The 19501-nt window shown below is 43.4% G+C and overlaps 1 protein-coding gene across 1 annotated transcript in view; it reads right to left on the reverse strand.

Annotated features, from left to right (window-relative positions):
- PRKAR1B (protein kinase cAMP-dependent type I regulatory subunit beta) overlaps positions 1-19048 on the reverse strand; it is a 92173-nt gene extending 73125 nt beyond the window's left edge. Inside the window, exons 1-4 of the mRNA XM_032125809.1 lie at positions 18850-19048; positions 17827-18031; positions 8103-8273; positions 4205-4296 (exon numbers count right to left, since the gene is read on the reverse strand). Coding sequence (XP_031981700.1) covers positions 4205-4296; positions 8103-8273; positions 17827-18003 — 440 coding nt within the window. The 5' untranslated portion in view covers positions 18004-18031; positions 18850-19048. The remainder of the gene's footprint in view (positions 1-4204; positions 4297-8102; positions 8274-17826; positions 18032-18849) is intronic.
- Between the last annotated feature and the right edge of the window lie 453 nt (positions 19049-19501).

Raw genomic sequence — 19501 nt, forward strand, 5'->3', positions numbered from 1 at the left:
CTCAGCAGAGCAGACTGGCACTGGTGACATCCTGGAAGCAGGAGGGACACTCCTGCTGCTCTCAGCCCTGCTCTCTCTCCTACTGGTTATTTCAGTTATATTTCCTTCTCCTCCTTGGCAATCATCAGCTTTGGGTCCAGCCTCCATTCCCACAGCAGCTCACCTCTGAACTTCCTCACTGCCCCCCTCTCAGTGGCTGGCCCTGTCCAGTAGAGACACAACATCCTGTCAATGAAATGATGAAAAGTTACTTTTTATTTTTATCCACAGAAGAAAAATGAATAATTTTTTCCTCTTGATTCCCCTTTACTATTCTACATCACAGCAGAGCCAAGTGGGTGTACTTCAGCATTACATGATGAACAACAAAAAATCTTCATAGCTACACTGTGGGGTTAGAAGAGATTCATCAGAAGAGGTTAGAAAAAGGTCACTCAGACCGGCCCCTTGTCCCCAGTTTTGACTTTATACACCATTTCACAACTAGGAGGCCTTAGAGGACTTTAATCTGCTGGATATCCAAGAGTGGGAGAGGAAATAGAAGGCTGCCAAGTTATGGGTGTAATTCTATCTGTGCACAGACAGAAATCCTTCAGTGGCTGCAGAGCCAGAGCAGCAGCAGGGAGGCGGCGGCACCGCGCCGGCCTCGCCAGCCTCGCCCACGTGCACAACTCCCCAGCAGCACTGACCAAAAGAAGGGGGGAAGCTGATGCAAGCTCTAAATCATCTTCAGAATGGGCCTGAATCATGAGATCTCATTAGAACCAGGAGGGATAAGATCAGCAAGGAAATTCCCCTCATCCAGCCATCAGGATCTACAGCACAGGCCCCTGAAGACAAACCGTGCGTTCCTGGTTATTCAGATGAGAACAGCAGCTCCTTACAGCTAAAACCACATTCCCACTTCAGGTAATGGGCCACTGGCTTGGAGAGAACCAGGACCTTACTCCAGAGTTTAACCAAGTCCCATGAGAAAACACTGGACTGCCACATCACTTTGCAGAGCTGCACTGTTCTTTGCACTATTAGCAACTCTTGAACATTTTGGCAAAAGTTGCTGATAATTAGCTCTGCTGCTTTTGGTACTGTTGCAGTTGCATTTCCCTTTTATTGCATTTTTCCTTATAATTTTACACCAGAGACTCTGTGTGTGTGTGTAGGACATAGATGGCAGCTCCATTTAAAGTATGGCACAGGAAAAGATGTGATCTAAAATAGGACTTCAAGAAAAGTATTTCCAACAGCAGTGCAAAAAGATACCTGTTTACCTTAACTTCAGCATGGCTTCTCATGCAATCAACCCTTCATGTGGAATATCTGGCACAGAGATAATATGCTACACTCTGCCTTTATAAATAAGGGTTTAAGTTTCAGAGGTGCCAAGCAGCAAGTGCAACACAGGTCAGAGCAGGCTAACATAAACATCTTTTTGAAGAAAGAGAAAATGTAGGAGTCATCCATGGTAAATGAGAAATTGCTAGTCCATCCTTCCCCCACCTGAACACCTCCTACATTTTGGTCAAACATGAAATTAGATGCAACAATGACAATATCTTCAGTGTAAAAAGCACTGAGGAAAACAAACCAATAAACAGCACCACTGCAGCACATAAAATAAAATAACCTTACCTATCTTTCCACCATTCCAAGAGCCCAAATGAAGTAATTTACCACTTGCTTTACTCAACTACATATGTACATTAAGAAGATGCAGACTGGAACTGATGGCAATGGTATGCTCTGACTTGTTGACTTCTCCACACTTGACAAATGCAACCAGACAAGGGTAAGAGCATGATTTCAATTCATTCCTTCATTGCAATCTTGTTTGCAGAGCAGAATATGCATCCTTCTGGTGAGCTCCTTTTCTTTTCCCCCATGTCAGCAACAGCCTGCTGTGCACATCATGAGGCTCAAGTGAGGCCCCTGGCCACATCCCTGAGCAGGGAAATGGTCTATACCTGAACATGATCCAGGAATTCCTAAATCTTTTGACAGCAGAGGCAGAATACACCTGGTCAAGCCATAGTTTGCAAAAGCAAAGAGTCTACAACACACCTGCAGCACACACCTGGGAGCCTGCACATGTGTCTTCACTCCTAACACATATCCATGACAGGACAGAGGAAAATGGGACACAGGGAATGGATAGGAGAGACCATGATCATGATGTACAATCAGCACAGTGCAAGAAAAAGCACTTGCCCTTCAGTGTTTGTCTCTCACCCTACTTTGATAACATATTACAGAAATGTCCTTATTCCAGCCCTAAAACCTCTCCTTTCAGTGCCTGTCACATCAGCATGCTGACAGTATAATCAGGATTTACAGCAGTTCTGTACAAGAATTCTCCTCTGAAAAAGCTAGAAGAAATGTGCAAAGTTCATCCTCTTCTAATTACTCCAGAAGTCTGCATGTTACCATATCATTAAGATTGCAAAGTAATTAAACTGTGTAAACATCTGCAAGAGGGAGCAAAATCTGCGCACTTGGAATATGCTTTGGCTGCAAGTGTTTGAGTAGGACTGAAGGACTGTGCTGCTCATGTTCTGCCAGGACTAAAACCATCAGTGTAGAGAAAGTTTTTGTCCTTTCTAACCATGGAAGTACAGAAAAGTGGGGTTGGTGATGAGTTCCTGAGCCTTATCTGCTGCGAGGCAGGACTGATGCTTGTCATTCCTGGCAGACCACAGTCTAATCCGTCCTTAATGGCCTCAAGTGGTGGAGACTCCACAACCTACCCAAGCAGTCAGAGACCTCTTCTTGGATCTGACTTGACTCTCTCCTGCTGCACTTTAAATTTGTTGTTCTTTACCCTCTGGCCCACAGAGCAGTTTAACCCTCATACAGCATTATTCACATGCAATTATAAGCTATTATTGCATCCCTCTGCTCCAGCTTTCACTCTGCAGGCCAAGCAATCCCATTCTTTCTTCAGAAGTGATGTTGTCTAGGTCTGTGATCATTCCCACTGCTCTTCCATGAACTTCCTCCATCTGTTTATCCTTGAAGTGCAGTGCCCAAACTGGACACTGTGTTCCAGCTGAAATCTTTCCAACACTGGGACATCTTGCATGTTCTGTTCAGTTACCCCAGTAAAACATTAGTATTTTCAAAAAAAGCTTGACATTAGTTACTGTTATTCAGACCATGAGTCACAATAAGCTCCACGTAGTTTTTCAAGGAACTACCAAAACTGCAAAACTGTCTTATAGTTACAAAGGTGTTCTTCCTGCCTAAGGAATACTTCTCTGCACTCGGTTCAGTGTCAATCCATCCTGCTTTTCCTAGAACATTCCTTCAACCTGTCAGCATAATTCTGAATTCTGCCCTTGTCTCCCACTGTTTTAGCAGCCGTTCCCATCTTCATGTCAGCTAAAAATTCAACACTCATAGTCTGTTCCACCGAGGCTACTAATGACAATAATGAGGAAAGCAGAACAACCCCTTCAAGTTACCTTTCCATTGGAATGATGGACCACTGATAACTGCTGTTTGGTACAATTCTGTTTTGCACAGGCTCCACACTGGTTTCACCGAAGACACACTTCCCTGGATTTTTTTATTAAACCATCATAAACATTAATGTCAAAAACATTACTGGAAGTTGAGCTGTCTGGCCTTCTTTGTGCCTCCCCCATCTGTACAACTTGCTATCAGTTCTAGAAAGACACTTTCAAGGCTTTAAAAGTCACATAGGCTGTTACTGAACTCCTCGGTCTCCTTCGGGTGCTTATACATCATTTGTTTGTTCCAGCTTTTCCAAGAACAAAATAATTTACCTGTCATTCTCTTTCATCTCTTTACAGACATTATGCTTTTTCTTTCCCACTTATTCAGCACTTGGCCTGTCTTCCCTGAGTTTCAGAAGTAATGACAAAAGCTTCTGAGATTGCTTTAGCTAATTCCTTAATGACAAATGCTTCTGAGATTGCTTTAGCTAATTAAAGAATAGAATAAATTTTATCAGGCCCAACTGTTCTGCAAATATTAAATATGTCTGAATACATTCTAACCTGTTCTTGCCCTTTTTTACCTTGTGGTTTTACCCTCTGTCATAATACCATGAGCATGTTGGAGGGTGCATCTAATGTGACTCAAATGCATTGGTGAGAGCAGTTCTGAACCCTGAGTTGAAATGGAATCTTATTTCTTGTCCTCACACCAAGCTATGGATTCCCTTAAATCATAAAGCACCTCATACCTTCGTTCATTGTCATCAAGATGAGCAAAGAGCACGTTCTTGGAGATGGCCTTTGCCAGAGCAGTCATAGTTTTATAGTCCTTTGGAATAACCTGTAGAGAAAAGAATGAAGGCTAATTACATGCCTGGTTGTATTTCTCCACAAATCGTGACATCTACAGAAAATTCCACTAATCTAGAAAATGGATGCAATTTGATTTCAGGCACTGAGACAGGATTAGGCTATAATATAAAGCCACTAAGAAAGTAATAAATTACAGGTTTGATAATGTGAGGATAAGAATTTTTGTTTTCAAAATGACACTCAGAAAGGAAATATAAGATCAGGGATGACTGGGGAGAAGGATATCCATCAAATACTATAATTAGCAGGTACTGGCAACTGTGTAGCCTCCTTTCACATCCCTTGGACTGAGGAAAATGTATTTTGTATTACTCTTCCCTCCAAACAACATCAAAAGCAACCTACTTTTAAAACTGTGGAAATAGCAACATTTCTTTAGGAAAAAGGTAAAAATGTGTTGATTACACCATATTTTTCAGTACTGGCTGTGGTATAAGGAACCAAGCTCCTGATAGGCCCACTTGAGTCAAAATCCTGTGCCTTGGTTTCATGGCAGACAAGAAGAATTTGCATTTGAGAATGAAGAGGTCTTTAATTGTTAACTGGAGAGATGTTAAAAGTCCTGTTGTGCAGGAATTTGCTCAAAATAAAAGTTGAGATTCAGGAGTATTTCCACTTTGGAAAGTTAGGCTTTCCATTTTGTTAAGAATTTAGGTAAAATATCAATAGATAATGTATCTCTGTATTTGCCAAGTATCTTCTTCTATCAGAGACTCCAAGATTACGAGAGACACAAGAAATTTGTAACAAAATTATGACCTGTCAAAGATATTCATTGTCTTTAGTAATGTGATTTTCCTTAATAGTTTCATTGTAACAGGACAGAATCAAGCACAGCAGTTTTAAGGGTTAAATAATCCTTACTCAATCTGAAAATCAACATCTGTTTGTCTTTCAATTACTCCACAACAAAGGTCTGGTAAGGGGCGTTTATCTTTCACATTTTCTTATGATTGAAATAGTGTATCTGTCTAAGTTACTACATATGTTGATGTGTAGGGGCTTTCCTTCCCTCATCCTGGAAAGGCAAGGTACTACCCATCCAACCAAAAGAAGGATGTCTCAAAGGGGAAAGCTGATGTAGAACCAGTTCTCACAAAAAATTATCAACATTTATGTCACAGGGAAAACACTGCACTGTGAAGATCTAAAGTTAAACTCTGGCCTCAGACCTCACTTGTACTGACTGCTGCAGTCATTAGATTACTCAAATTGAGTCTAGAGAAGTACACATGTACAAACTGCATGTTTGTATCAGAGTGAAACCTAACCAAATTTATCTAAAAGTTTAAATTTCTCAGTATTAAATTCAGCCAGTATCTTAGTCTTGGTTTTTACCCTATCAGAGGAACACAGGATTGAACTGCAGGCCTGAACCCTTGCTCTATTAAGAATACCCCAGCTGCTCAGCTTACTGCAGATGAGCCAAAAGGGTAAATAATCAGATCACCAAGATATTCAACTCCAGCCTTCCTGTCTGATTATGAAATAGCACAGACTAGCCTTTCTCAGTGTAAATTTGCAGCAGAGAAAGCCACAAGGCTTTGTGGGTTTGTTGGGGCAGGGACACAGAAAACACAGGAGAGATTCTTTAGGTGTAACCAGGCATCTGACCGAAATCAAATGCTGGGAAGAATCACTTGACAATTTCTTACATCACTCTTCCAAATAATCACTGAGTGTTCTCTTCAAGCTGATAACTCTCTTTAGAGCTAGATTCCTGTTCTGTTAGTTGTTAACTGTCTTATGTCAAGATGTGTTGACAAATATTGCTTTCTCTCGATCAAGGATGAACTAACCCTCCACAGAGATCTTCCCCAGAATGGAGCTGTGCCATGTGCTTGCTCAAATCACAAAGCTAAATCTCTTTTGATTTTCTCTCCAGGGACATAACTCATTTCACTGCCTCTAGCACTACTCATGCTCTAGCTCACCCCTTCAAGGGGTCCTTCAAACTGGCTTATGACCCAGATGTGTTTCTATCCAACACCTGAATTCAAGCCAGAGGTTCTGACTACCATCTAAAATTCCATCTGTTTGCAATAGTCTAACAAAACTTTTGCCTTGTTTTTTGCCCTTTTAAATCTGCTCCATAATTTGTCCTTTCAGTGTCTCCTTTTATTTCTGTATTCTAGAAATCTGTCACAAACACACATCCATGGGATTCACCATGGGATTCATTTGCTTATGGCAGAAAACAAAGCACTGACACAAATCCTCCCAGTGCTAGTTCTGTATTCCTTCCAGCATCTGTAGCTTTACAAGAAACTATCCCCTAAATTATTATTATTTAAGTTCAGTCAGTTCCTAGGAAATTAAAATCGTAACAGGGCTAGTCACAGAACACACAGAGCATGATCTGTATTGCTGCTTCTGGTTCTTGCCTACTCATGCTACTGTCAGGACTCACTGACATCACTGCTGAGAAATGAAAAAAACAAAGTTTACTTCAGGTTCCATTATAAACATTAAAGAATTACTCAGGGGGTGGGAAGGGATGTTTCCTCTGATTTTCAGAAGAGTCAGATGGAACCCATAATAAGCAGAAACAAAAGTGATCTCTTCATGGAAGTTTTTTAGGGGGATATTGCAAAATGCACAGAAAGAAAAGGGTTTTAAAGTAGCTTTTGAAGTTTCACACAAGTTTTTAACAGTGCAGGGCACTCATTAACAGCTTGACCACAGTGCTGTTAAAATTTACCACACACTTGCAAACATTATCTAACTGGCACAAGAATACTCTTACACGCTTGTTCTTAGGATGAATGGCTCTCCTAACTCTTTTTTTCTCGGGACAGAAATCCCCAGAGCAGCCAGTGAACTTGTATCATAAGCAGATGACAAAAGCACATCTGACTGCAAAGGCAAGAAGCATTCTGCCAAAAAGCAGTGACTGACAAAATGCATTGCCATAAAGAAAAAGCTCTTTGAGTTAAAGCTACTCCAGGCGTGCACAAAAGCACATTAGTAGCATCTGTCAACCTTATGAAATATATTTTGAGCCTGGCTTCCTAAACAAACATGACATATGCTATTGTAATGTCTCTCTTTTAATAATCTTTGAAAGCTTTAGCCAGTTTCAAAAAAAATTGCAGAGTTATTAAGAGATATCAAAGATATAACATAGCTAGATATTTTTGTGAAAAAGGCAGTTAAAAAGAGAGAAGCCCAAATTAGAGCTCCTAGTGAAGAAATCACCTAACTTGGGATAGTATTTCTTCAAAGACAATGGTCACACAAAATCACCCAAGTATGGTCAACAGACTTCCAAAATTCAGTGGGTTAAGTGGTACCCAATCAACAAGGGAAACGTGCCTGAGTGGTCTAGGAAACCTAAATGACTTAGATTAAAGAAAACTTGAGGCAGAACTGACTTTCGGAAACAAAAAAAACAAAAACAAAAAAACTCCCAAACAAACAGGAAATGGAGCAATAGAAAAGCTGTCTTCCAATAATGTGAGGTTCTGGCCCAACTCAGAAGATGCTGAAGTCAGTGGCTATCAAGAAAATGAGAATTACTGACTCTGTTAGACAGGGAAAGAGATGAGCAGCGCATCTCAAAAAGGAAGGAACAGCGACTGCTGAAATCCCATTGGGGAAAGCCCTCAGTCAAGGAGACTGAAAGAACTTGAGTGTGAAGATGCTCAGGCCCTGCTCATGCCAGCATTAAGACACCATCCTCCAGGCTGGCCCAGGAGTCCAAATTAGGGACAAAATCTGAGTCACTCGATCGTATTGTACATCTCAGAAGCAGAGAGATCGGTCCCACGTTACCTTCCTGACGTAGGAAACAGCATCTTCCTCAGTGTACACCTCAGCACTGACCCCCCCCCTCCTGCGCCGCGCCTTCACCACCGGGTTGGGAGGCGGAGGGGAGATCTCATCGTCGTGAGAATCCGACTGGGAGCTGGATTTCTGCCGAGCCAGTATTTGCTTGCATTCTTCCTGCAAGGCAAAAAGAGACAGTAAAGCATCTCTTACCCACGGATACAGTCAATTTGCCCTTCTTTTATGACTATCGGCAACCCCTTCACTTCTACCTTTGGGTGACTGTCAATTTGCACTGCTGAAAGCAAATTACAAATTTAATGAGAGTAGCATCAACTACAATGTGTGTACAAGCACCATCACCCCAGGGCTCGACCTGTTCAACTCTTTCTTACACATCATGGCAACCACTGTATACAAAGTGCAGGCGTATCTTTGCAGCTACTCCTGGCTGAGATAGAAGAACAAACCTCTTTTGCTTACTCTCCAACATCACAGCTGTTATTTTCTCAGTTGGCTTGTACATGTCGTTGTCTCCTGTACAGACAACTTGACAGAAGTCACACGCTGATGTATTAGGTAAGTTTCTTCATCTTGCTCTGCTTTGCAAGCTTACTATCACCACAAACAACAAAGATGCTCCCTACTCCAGAATTTCTGCCATACAACTGATTTATAATCAAAGGGACTCCTTCCAAGCAAGTAAGATCCAAGGTGGGCTCCAGAGGACTATGAAAGATGATTGCTGGCACAGCACCAGCTGGCCAATACGGAGGTTATTCTCCAAATTTCATGCTTGTGGAACAGAAAAGAAAATAGGAAGGAGAATCCCTAAAGAGAGAGTAGCAAGAGTAGGAAACAGTACAGAAAACCTTCAAGAAAGGAGGTCAGAGTTGCAAAACTGTCAATTCATACACTGATTTTGACTTCCAAAGGACAGAGACAAACCAGATTACCCATAATTATAGTATATTCCCAGAGCCCCACGTTCTGTCCCTCAGCTTCCTGGGATGCGAGGGAAAGCATAAAGGAGTAAAATTTCCTTTGCATCATCCATGTCTGTCAGCCAGAGGAACGGGGGCCTGTCTGCTCAGAGCCAGACCTCCTTCTCACCCCCTGGCACCCCTCAGCCACACCACAACACACTGCCTCTGCTGCTTCACCAGAGCCTTCTGGGCTGGCTCACTCCAATCTTCACTCACTCAGGGGAGAGCCAGAGATGGGGTGGGCCATATGTTCTGTTCCCTGGCACAGGAAACCAGAGGGCATGAGCAGGAGGACACAGGCACTGCAAGAAGGCAAGCTGGCTGGTGCAGCAGCAGCCCGGTGTTTCATCTGCTGTCATCTCCTCTGTGTAGGCAAACCCCACAGCCTGGTAACCCTAGTGTTTTGTTGAGGGATGTACACATGGCCATCATCCCACGACTCCCTGAACAACCCCAGTATTTTTCAGACAACTCAGCTCAGCAGCACTGCAGGCTACCCAAAAGAAAACACAGCAACGCTGAGATCCTTGCAAACCCCATAACCCAACATTCCTTTGACAGGGATGCCAGAACCTGGCCTCTGTCCTACAGGAAATTTCCAGTGAGACTTTCCATTTAGAGCTAGGACAGGAGTCAGTGGAGGAGGGAGCATTTGGGAGCACCAGCACGAGTGGCAGATCACCAACATCACCAGCTGGTCTCACTGACAGAGGAAGTGAGTTATCCACAGCTCATGAGGTATGGCACCAGAAAAGGGCACTACAGAAAACTGGCACAAGCTTACAACTTCTAAGCTTACAAGAAAAATGAATGATTAATATATGTTTTGTCATTGATGTTTACAGCAAATCTAGTCATGCCACTTGCCTTTTCTGGTCTTATTCCAGTTTCTTCCTGCACCATCACTGACACTGCCCTTCTCGTTAACCTCTGACACGAGTCTTTGGTGCACTATTGCTACTTGAAATAAATAACTGAACAGTATTTCCCGTGCTGCATGACTCAAAGTAACAAGTCACACATTCTTGTTTTGAAGAAGGCACCACTGAAATATTTAGGAGACAAGCTCAGAGATAAAATGCAGAGGGCTGGCTAAAGATCTGACTTCTCAAGATCCTGACCTGCCTCAAAAAGTGCCAAGTTCTTTCTGAGATCAGTTGGGTTTTAAAATTGGTTTACAGCTCCAAAATCCCCAGGCCACAATACAGCTGAGCTCGGTGCTGTAACCAAAAAACAGAATTTCAGATGTATTGAATCCTTACTGAAACTTTTTCATTTCCCATTCAAATTTCAAATAACAGCACTAGATATGTAAAAAATTACTCAGCTAGATTTTCCTATTGTGTAAGAACTGCAAATCAGCATTCTCATCAACTTCTTCCCTACTTCTCTCTGTCTCAAGATTCCTTAATTACAATCAAGCAAAATATTTCAAATAAAAACATGTGCTATATATTACCATTATATTTAATATCTAGTGTTTAAAAATGAAAGCTATGACTGAAGAATTTCAAATAACATTACTGACTATTGCAGTTTATGCATCCCTGACAGTGTTCATGGTCTCTGATTACATTAAATGAACACAACCAAATGCACCTTCTTCATGGGCTTAACTGAAAAGTAGTGAAGACCTTTCTGAAGAATGACAGCTGAAATTTAACTAAAAGGCAAGTGCAACAAGAGGGCAGTCCGGTAACTAATGGTGTGCAGCATTTACACAGGTCTTTTTATACACAGCATATTTACTCAGAGAGAAGAGTAGTAGTTTGCCCATTTGAATATAAAACACACTCTTCTTTTTCAGTACACATTGCATAAAAGCCACTTCCAAGGAATTAATAAATAATATCTCCCCTGCCCCAGCACAGATTTATATACAAAAGAAAGCTCAGTGAGATAAAATTAATACTACAAAGCATGCTCTTAAATACTTTTAGAAGCCAAAAAGATATTAAAGGATTATAAAAGTGAGTTACGGTGTGATTCATTTTAAAAGGAAGTCTCTTCACTACAAACTCCTTTTATATAAACAGCAGGCAGTTGACTGGCTGGCTTTTCCACACGCCGCTATTTGTAGTCTGGGAAGGATCCCCATTCCTGAGCTAGAGCGTGCCTTTTGGAAATAAAAGCATTTGCTCTGTCCTGGGCTGAGCTTTCAGAGAGACGTCTTCCACATATCCTGGGGTAAAACTGCACAAACACAGCAAATGTTTGAAAGGAGGAATGAACTGTCTCAAGAAGAGTTCTTCAAACACTGATCTTCAGACGCGGCTTGATGTGAATCCCTGTGCAGAATTCAGATTCAAGTAAACACCTCATCATCTTTTGTTGTCATGACAACAAGTGATATCTCTTTCTCTCTCTCTTTGGATGGCACTGATAAACCATAATCATATTGCCCAATTATGTCCACCTTCAAATGAGAAAACACATGGAAGACACAACTGCAAGACAGTGTAACTGCCTTTGATCATTGCTTCAAATTGAAAGGAAGAAGAACCAATAAATACAATTGCAGTGACCAATTTATCTTTTGAATGTCTGCTTTCAGCTACAAGAGGCTGAGGTATAAACCACAGGAATTTAGCATACTGTCTTCAGCATCTCTCTCAGACTATGTTTCCATGAGTTCTTTATGAGTTTAAGCACTGCAAGTGAGGCAGCCACAATGCTGAGACAGTTTTTAGGTTTACCCTTCCTTTCAGACCACTGCTGAAGAGCACACACACTTCCTGAGCCAGAAGCTTTTTTCCCTATCAGCTGGGGCATTTCTAAACAGAAGTTCACTTCCTCTCTCAGTCTCTCCTTTCAGGCTTTGTCACTACCTGAAAACTCAGATGAGCTGAAGGAAGGAAAGCACCTAAGGAGGCTCCAAATCACTGTGCAGCCTTACAACAACATCCCAAGAAGACCTTTAAAAGCAAGTCAGACATTTGATATCAAAGCTCAGTATCTCTGCTCTGCCTCCTACAATGTATTCATTGAATTCAAAAACAACACCACCAACTACACTCTAAATGATTTTTTTTCCCCTCAGGCACATTCATAAACTTTTCTGACTGACAGACCTGGATTATTCACAGAAAATGCGCAGGAAAGTTCATGCACAGGTAACTAATCTCCCTTTGCACTGGAATTGACCCAGAGGAGATGCTCTCAATCCAGCAGGGTTTCTAACACCCCGCACTACTCCTGGAGGCTGATGATTTATAGCAACCAATAAAGGCCAAAGGCAAAGTACTTTGCTTTGCTGGAAGCACAGGAGTGACTGATGCCATCACTAAAAGCAGGGAAAATCTGGGAGATGTTAATGTTCTTTCCAGTCTTATCTTTGCCACAACTGACAATCTTTATGATCATTCAGCCTTGTTATTCACACAATCCCAACTCTTGTTCCACTGCCTTCCCCCTGGTACATGCTACCATGCACCATGAGCAATGCTTTCTTCCACAGCACTTCTAAGAAATATCTCTTACCATCCACTCCCTACAATCCTGCCAAGGTATTTACCCACTCCATAGTTATCCTCCACTTAGATTACTATTTCTGCATCCTCCCAGATCCATCCATCTCAGTTCATTCCCAATTTCCAGTCTAGGCAAAATTGACCTGCCAAAGCTCTGCCTACTCTGATGACACTCAGCTGCATCGCTGACCTTCCTCATACCCTTCACTGCCATTGTTTTACCTCCTGCAATTTGTTCACACTTCCTGTCTTCCCCACCACCAGCGTCTTCAGCATCTCAACCCATCACCACCTCTTCCCTACATATGCCTCATAGCAGTGAGAGGTTATGTTACAAAACACAGACCCTATTTTTGATACTTAAAAGCTTATATAATCAAAGAGAATCATAGCCAACACTTCTGATTAAAATCCAGCCAAGTAACAATGTATGCACACATAGCTTGTGTAAGAGACAAGCCCACAGAAGAGTGGATTAAGTAACCTGATGAATGTAAGACAGGGGAGCTTGAGATGTGAAACAAAGACAGCTTCCAAGCAGAATTCCCTCTGTGTTCCATCATTGCACTCTGTTTTTGTTAGGTTTTGACTTTGGGACTGGGAAAGCTACTCACACTTGTGGACAAAAAGTAAGCAGGGATCTCAGCTCTAACATGCTCCACACAGGCTCATAAGAGCATGGGCTTGCTTATAACTAATTTTATTTCTTAGGAAAAAGCTTTTTCTCTTTCTGCTCTTATTCCCTTCATCCTCAACCCTTCCCTCAGCCTCCTGCATGTAGGAAAGTTTGCCTGAGGGGACTTTAAAAATTCACCTCGTTTTCCTTTGCCTCTTCCAAGAAAACTGTCACCTCTCACAACACTGCCTGGGGCTGACTCTGGCAATCACAGAGGTCCCACCTGAGCTGATTTTCATCCAGCTCTTCCCAGTACTGATATCACAGGAGAGGCAGGAGCAGAGGCTGGACAAGCCTGCTCAGAAGTGCAGTCACACAGCAAGGGCACCTGCTGCTCCCACTGTTGTTTCCATCAGCATCTCAGGTATGTTCCTGCATGCTTCACCAACAATTCTGACCACCAAGGAGATACCACCCAACTGCTCTGCAAGCTTGAAACAATACAGAAATATTTGTCTTTTTAGGCTCTACAAAACTGCTTAGTTAATGCATTTTTTCTGTAGTTGTTTCTCCATGTGATTTTGCTTCTAATCTCTAGCCTCTCCCCAGCTTATCTGAAAGGAATGAGCTATACTTTGCATAATAATAACCCATACTTTTAAGAATAAATTTCGTTGGTTTAGACAGGTTCTGGTGGAAATTACTGATTGAAGAGCTCCTTTCTGTGATAAAATACAAACACTAGGAGAGAATACTGTTGCAGAAGAAAAGCCTGGTGCTCCGATTTTGATGCTCGAACACCTTTAGTTCTGAAACTCCCTATGGAAAGGAAATAAAGTGTATTTTACTAACCGAGGACGCATTTGTGGTTTATTACACACTTTCTCTTCAAGGCCAGCTCCCGGCAGAGCTGTCACGCCTTGCGCTGTCCTGCCCGGGGCCGCCAGGGGCAGCGCCTTCTGCATTAATTCATTGCGGATTCTTGAGTTCACGTTTCCCCCAAATTCTCTTTCCCATGGTACCGTAAGACAATGCGGCGTCAGCCCGGATCCATAAGAACACTGCCGATCTACAGACTGTACTTTTTTTAGAGCAAGGCAGTGTTTCCTGAACGTGCTGAGCGCAGCAGAAGGGGCCGGGAGGGAGCTCAGGTCCAGAAGGTACCAGCAAAGCCCAGCTCAGCCAGCACAGCCCTGCTCTGAAATATCTCACATGCAAATGGCTTCAGCAAAGCCCTCGGCAATGCCTAAACACATCCTGCAGGTTCCTGCTGCTTCCTCTTCTTTTGTGCCATTTTCTTCATTAGTTCTGCTCTTTGTCCTAATTCTCTGCTGTGGAACAGTTGAGCTTAGCCTGGCAAGACAACTCCACCTTTGATCATATAATCATGGTTCTAAACAGCCTGACACTATGAAATTTTTGCAGTCTCGGTATGGCTGAAAACACAGAAGCATTGCCAGTAACCTCTCAGTAATTAACTTTTTCACATAAAACAACAACCAGAGATAAAATATGGGTTCCGTGTTTTTTCTGCTATGCCTTCTTTAGTCCTCAAGTAAACAGGACTTAATTACAGCTGTTAAAATAATGCCACAGACTCTTAGCTAACATCTATTCCCTCACTCCCAAAAAACCCAGTTACAATCCCTAAGGGAAAGGTTTTCCTCACTCCATCCACCAAGGTCTACACAGTCACAGGGAAACGTAAAACAGATCGTTCAAAGGAAACATCACAGGTTTTAAAATCTAAATTATCTAAACTGTTTTGAACTATTTTCTGTGCTCAAGGGCATGTTACAGATTTTCACAAAGTAACTGTTAATGTGATCAGAGTAGATGTCATCTTGAAGTCCATCGGCCACAGCATATAAAAGTGACTTGCAAACTTCAGAATATAGAAACATAGGCTGCTTCCCAGCAATTACTGGCAACTTAAGCAGGTCCTGCCAGTATTAAGTGAACAGAAAATGTGTATTAAAGTTCTCCCACAATTATTTTAAGAGTTATGATTTTTTATATTGTACTTGATACAAATAAGCTGCAAAGTTAGAAAGGCATTGGGGGGTGTCTAACATTGGCACTCCTTCAGAATCAAACATTAAGCATCAAACCTCAGTATCCAGCACTTTATTCACAAGTATTTATTCATGTTCTCCCTTTACAGCCCCCTCAGGCCATGTCCATGCTGTGAATCAAGAGTGGCCCAGCCATGGAGCTGAACATTAGCCCAAGACAATCCCCATCCCTCAAGCATTACCTCATTCCCTGGCTCTGCTCTCAGCTGCTCGTACCAATTCCTGCCAAAACAAGCCTGCTCCCAGACATGTTAGACCTAAGAATGATACCTGGAGCCAGTTACTGTGTGGGGGTCAGGGGTTAGTCCCCAGCCCATTTTCATTTAGCAGCAGGCTGAAGGAGGCAGTGGACCCAACTCTGATGTCATCAGAAGGTGAAAAGCATTTATGATCTGCTCTGATCTTGCATATCATAATAAATCTTGCTTTTATGAGTTGATTTTATGAGATGAAGTTAAGAATTAGCAAAATTAAACACACTTTTTTTTTTATTAACCTCTGAGGTAGCTCCAGTACATTGACGTGGATCAAGCTCTACTTGTTTTCTACAAGCCCATTTTTTAACCACTTGAAAAATATCCTACACTTCATCTCTAAACTTCCCACATGATTTTTTGACAGATAAACTGCTCTTCTACTGCTCTCTTCACTGGAACGTGTTGTTTAGCTTAATGAGTTTGGAAAATAATCCCAAAATATGACACTTAGGTGGAAAAATGCATGACTTTGTTTAGAAAATCATGCTTAAACCCAAAGATTTTCACTCCTCTGCCTACAAAGGACCAAAATTCAAGGAGCTAATAGCAAATGTGATGTGTCAGTATTGCACATTTACAAAAATCTAATGAACAGTTGCTAAATTCACAATTCCATTAGGATTCCTCAAACTACCTGTATATGACAAGTGCATAAAAACAGGATAAAACTTATTGAAAGAATTCTCTATCTTTAGAAGTCTTCCTTCAACTGTTCTCGTGCAACCAACTAAGTCAAAATATTATCCTACAGCAGAAAATCCTTCACAGTGCAATTCATCCCAAGGAAGTCCTCGGAGATGGTTGGGCAGCAAGAGAGTCAGACTTCTGTAGGAGCAAGAATTACAGTGCTGGAAACCTCCAGAAGCAGCCTAAAGCCTCCAGGCTCAGCAGGCTTGGCCCCCAGGCTGCTCTAGAGAGGCAGTGCCAAGATTGTGTCCTCCCACAGCAAGCACAATATTCCCTGCAGCTGATGCCTTGATGCTTCTAAATCATCTTCCATTTTGAGACAAGTGACATCCATCAGCTCCCGTGCTGGCATCCTGATTGATGTCCTACAGCATTCTGGTATCTGCTGTTCTTTGGGAAATAATAGGAGATCACATGAAAGAAGGTGTAATTTCTCAAGGGTAGGAACTGCTCCCCTGTCTCAGGTCTGTATACTGTGTTAACATCAACAAAGCCAAACTCTCCCAGTACAACTCCTGAAGAAATCCCTCTAGGAATGGAGCACATTCCATAATACCACAGCATATTTTAATTTTTTTTTTTTTTTCAAGAATGGTGTTTATCCTTCTTTTCAAGAAGTCCAAAATTCCAGGTTATGATGGATAATAATTCACAACTCAATAACAGAAATTCAACAATTTCAACTCTCTGGAAATGGGCCTTAGCTGTCAGAAGTTTAGAATATAGAGAATTAAGAGAATGTTTCTTTTCCATAATAAGCATTACAATTAAAAACCATCTTGTACTTTGTGCCCCTCTCTGATATCCCAGGCTGCCACCAAAATGCAATGTTTGCATTTTTTTAAAACTACCTGAATTTGGCATATACTTACCTATAGAAAAATGCATCTGAAAAGCAGAGTGGGATGTATTAAATGTTTTACATCACTGGTAATATACCAGCCTTAGGTATTATTCACTCCTGAAGGAAGAAACTACTAAACCTTATCTCTTAGTCTTACAACAACACTTGCTCACACAACGTGCTCTTCCTGCAAAGACACCTGCAGGCTTTAGAAAGAATTTGTCTGGGAACGTTCTAAAATATTTCCCTTTCTCTACAGTGCTTTTGAAAACAGTCACAGTAAGTGAGGTCTCTCTTAATGCATCCCTCATCAGAGAATCACAGGATAGGCACTGCAGACAGGAAGAGCAGTGAAATTAAATAGATTTTGACAACTTGCTGGTTCCCTGATTTTGTTCAGTTTTAGGGGAAGGGAAAACCCCACCACCTGACACCGGAATAGACAGGGAACAACATCTTTTGCACGCACAGGCAGCTTCTTCCAAGAGATGAAAGTTCAGGATACCATGTCTCACAACACAAAGTATGCTCACAGTTTGGGTCATTTTTAACAAGTGCAGTTTGATGAGATATTATAATCTTGGTGTTATGCACAAAAATTTCTAAACAATAGCCAATGTTAGGTTAGACATCCACAAATGAAGGGTTGGGGGTTTTTCTTTTAACACTTTGCATTTTCACAGTTGCGCGATCATTTAAAATTTGAAAGAAAGAAATGTACCAAAACATTTGAAATCTTTACACAATCTTTTTCATTTTATAAATGAAATGTAAAGTCACCTGAAAACCACTGACCTTTTCTAATTTTTCAAAGTGTTCTCTGAGGAACTTCATGGGTCGATCTGGCTTTGCTATACAGAGGTTTACAATGCATTCTTTTAAAATCTGTTGGATGTTGTGTTTCTGAACATAGAGTTCACATCCCTTCAGGCTCTCATCTTCTTCCACATTGCAGGAAGCAGCAGCAGCCATCTTCAGGCTTGTAAACAGAAAACACGACCTAGGTAAGAAAATGGTGCAAGAAAGAGATAAGAGACAGTTCCCAAATCCTTTGTCAGAGAGAGCTGAAGGAGGAAAAACATTTTAATATTGCCTGTTGCCTATTCAGGACCTATTGAATTTGAATGTCTTAATGTTCTGGGGCTGTACGTGGAAATGCTGAACTGTGTCATCTTTGTATGGTCAACATCCCACTAAGTACAAAAAAGAGGATTTTAACTCCTAGATAGTGATCAATCTTTAGAAAAAAACAACAAACCGGTGAAATTAACCATACGAGGTAAGGAGTTCCAAAGACACTATTAAATGACGGCGTAAAGCCTTGCTTTTCTCTCCCCGTGAGGACCCCCTCCTGTCACCAGAAACCCAGCTTTCTGCTACAGAGATTTTTGGACAATTTTAGCATCTCTCCCTTTCCCAGCCAGCGACCCTTCGCGGCCCCGGGGAAACTGGGGAGGAGCGGGCAGAGCCCCCCGAAGGGAAGTGAGCCCTCCAAAGGGAAGTTCGGTGACACGGGGAGAGAACAGCCCCAAACCCTCCTTCTTTCCCCCAGCGAGGTTGTGACCGCTCCGTTACGAGCCCAGAACGCCAGGGCAGCTTTACCCCGGCCCCGGCCGCTCTGCCCGGCTCTGTGCATGCCGGGGGGCGGCCGGGGCTGTGCGGGGCTGTGCGGGGCAGGCCCCGGGCGGTTCCGAGCTCCGGGGAAGCGCTCCGAGCCCGGCCGGGCCATTCTGCCGCCCCTGTCCCTGTCCCTACCCCGGTCCCGCCGCACCGCTCCGCGCCCGGCCGGGCCCGGGGAACGGAGGGGCCGGTAAATACCTGGTGACCGGAGCCGGCTGAGCGGCGGCGCCTCCTCTGTCCTTGCTGGCGCTGGAGGCGGGGGAAGCTGCTCCCCCGCCGGTATCCGCACTGCAGCCGCCGCCGCCTCCGCTCCTGCCCGCCCGCCCGGGGCCGCGGGGCGCCGCGGGGACCCTCCTCCCGCTCCCGCACAAAGGCTCCGGCTCCGCCGCCGCTCGCCCGCAGGAAGTGCCGCCACCGTCACTCACCGGCGGGCGCGGCCTCCACCGCCGCCTCCGCCGAGAGGCGGCACGGACCCCTCCGCCCCGAACCGGACCGACCCCTCCGCTCCGAGTGGCACCGACCCCTCTACGCCGAACCGCACGGACCCCTCCGCCCCGAACCGGACCGACCCCTCCGCTCCGAGTGGCACCGACCCCTCTACTCCGAACCGCACGGACCCCTCCGCCCCGAACCGGACCGACCCCTCCGCTCCGAGTGGCACCGACCCCTCTACGCCGAACCGCACGGACCCCTCCGCCCCGAACCGCACCGCATGGACCCGCTCCGAACCGCACGCACCCACAGGGGATGGAAGGACCTGGCCTGGCTGCTCCGCACCGCCAGGCTGGCCGGGGAAGACGGGCCTGGCCACAATGGACAGTGGCCTGGCCATTAAGTACAAGCCTGGCCA

The sequence above is a fragment of the Corvus moneduloides genome, chromosome 16 (genome assembly GCF_009650955.1).
Source record: "Corvus moneduloides isolate bCorMon1 chromosome 16, bCorMon1.pri, whole genome shotgun sequence".
Lineage (NCBI taxonomy): Eukaryota > Metazoa > Chordata > Aves > Passeriformes > Corvidae > Corvus > Corvus moneduloides.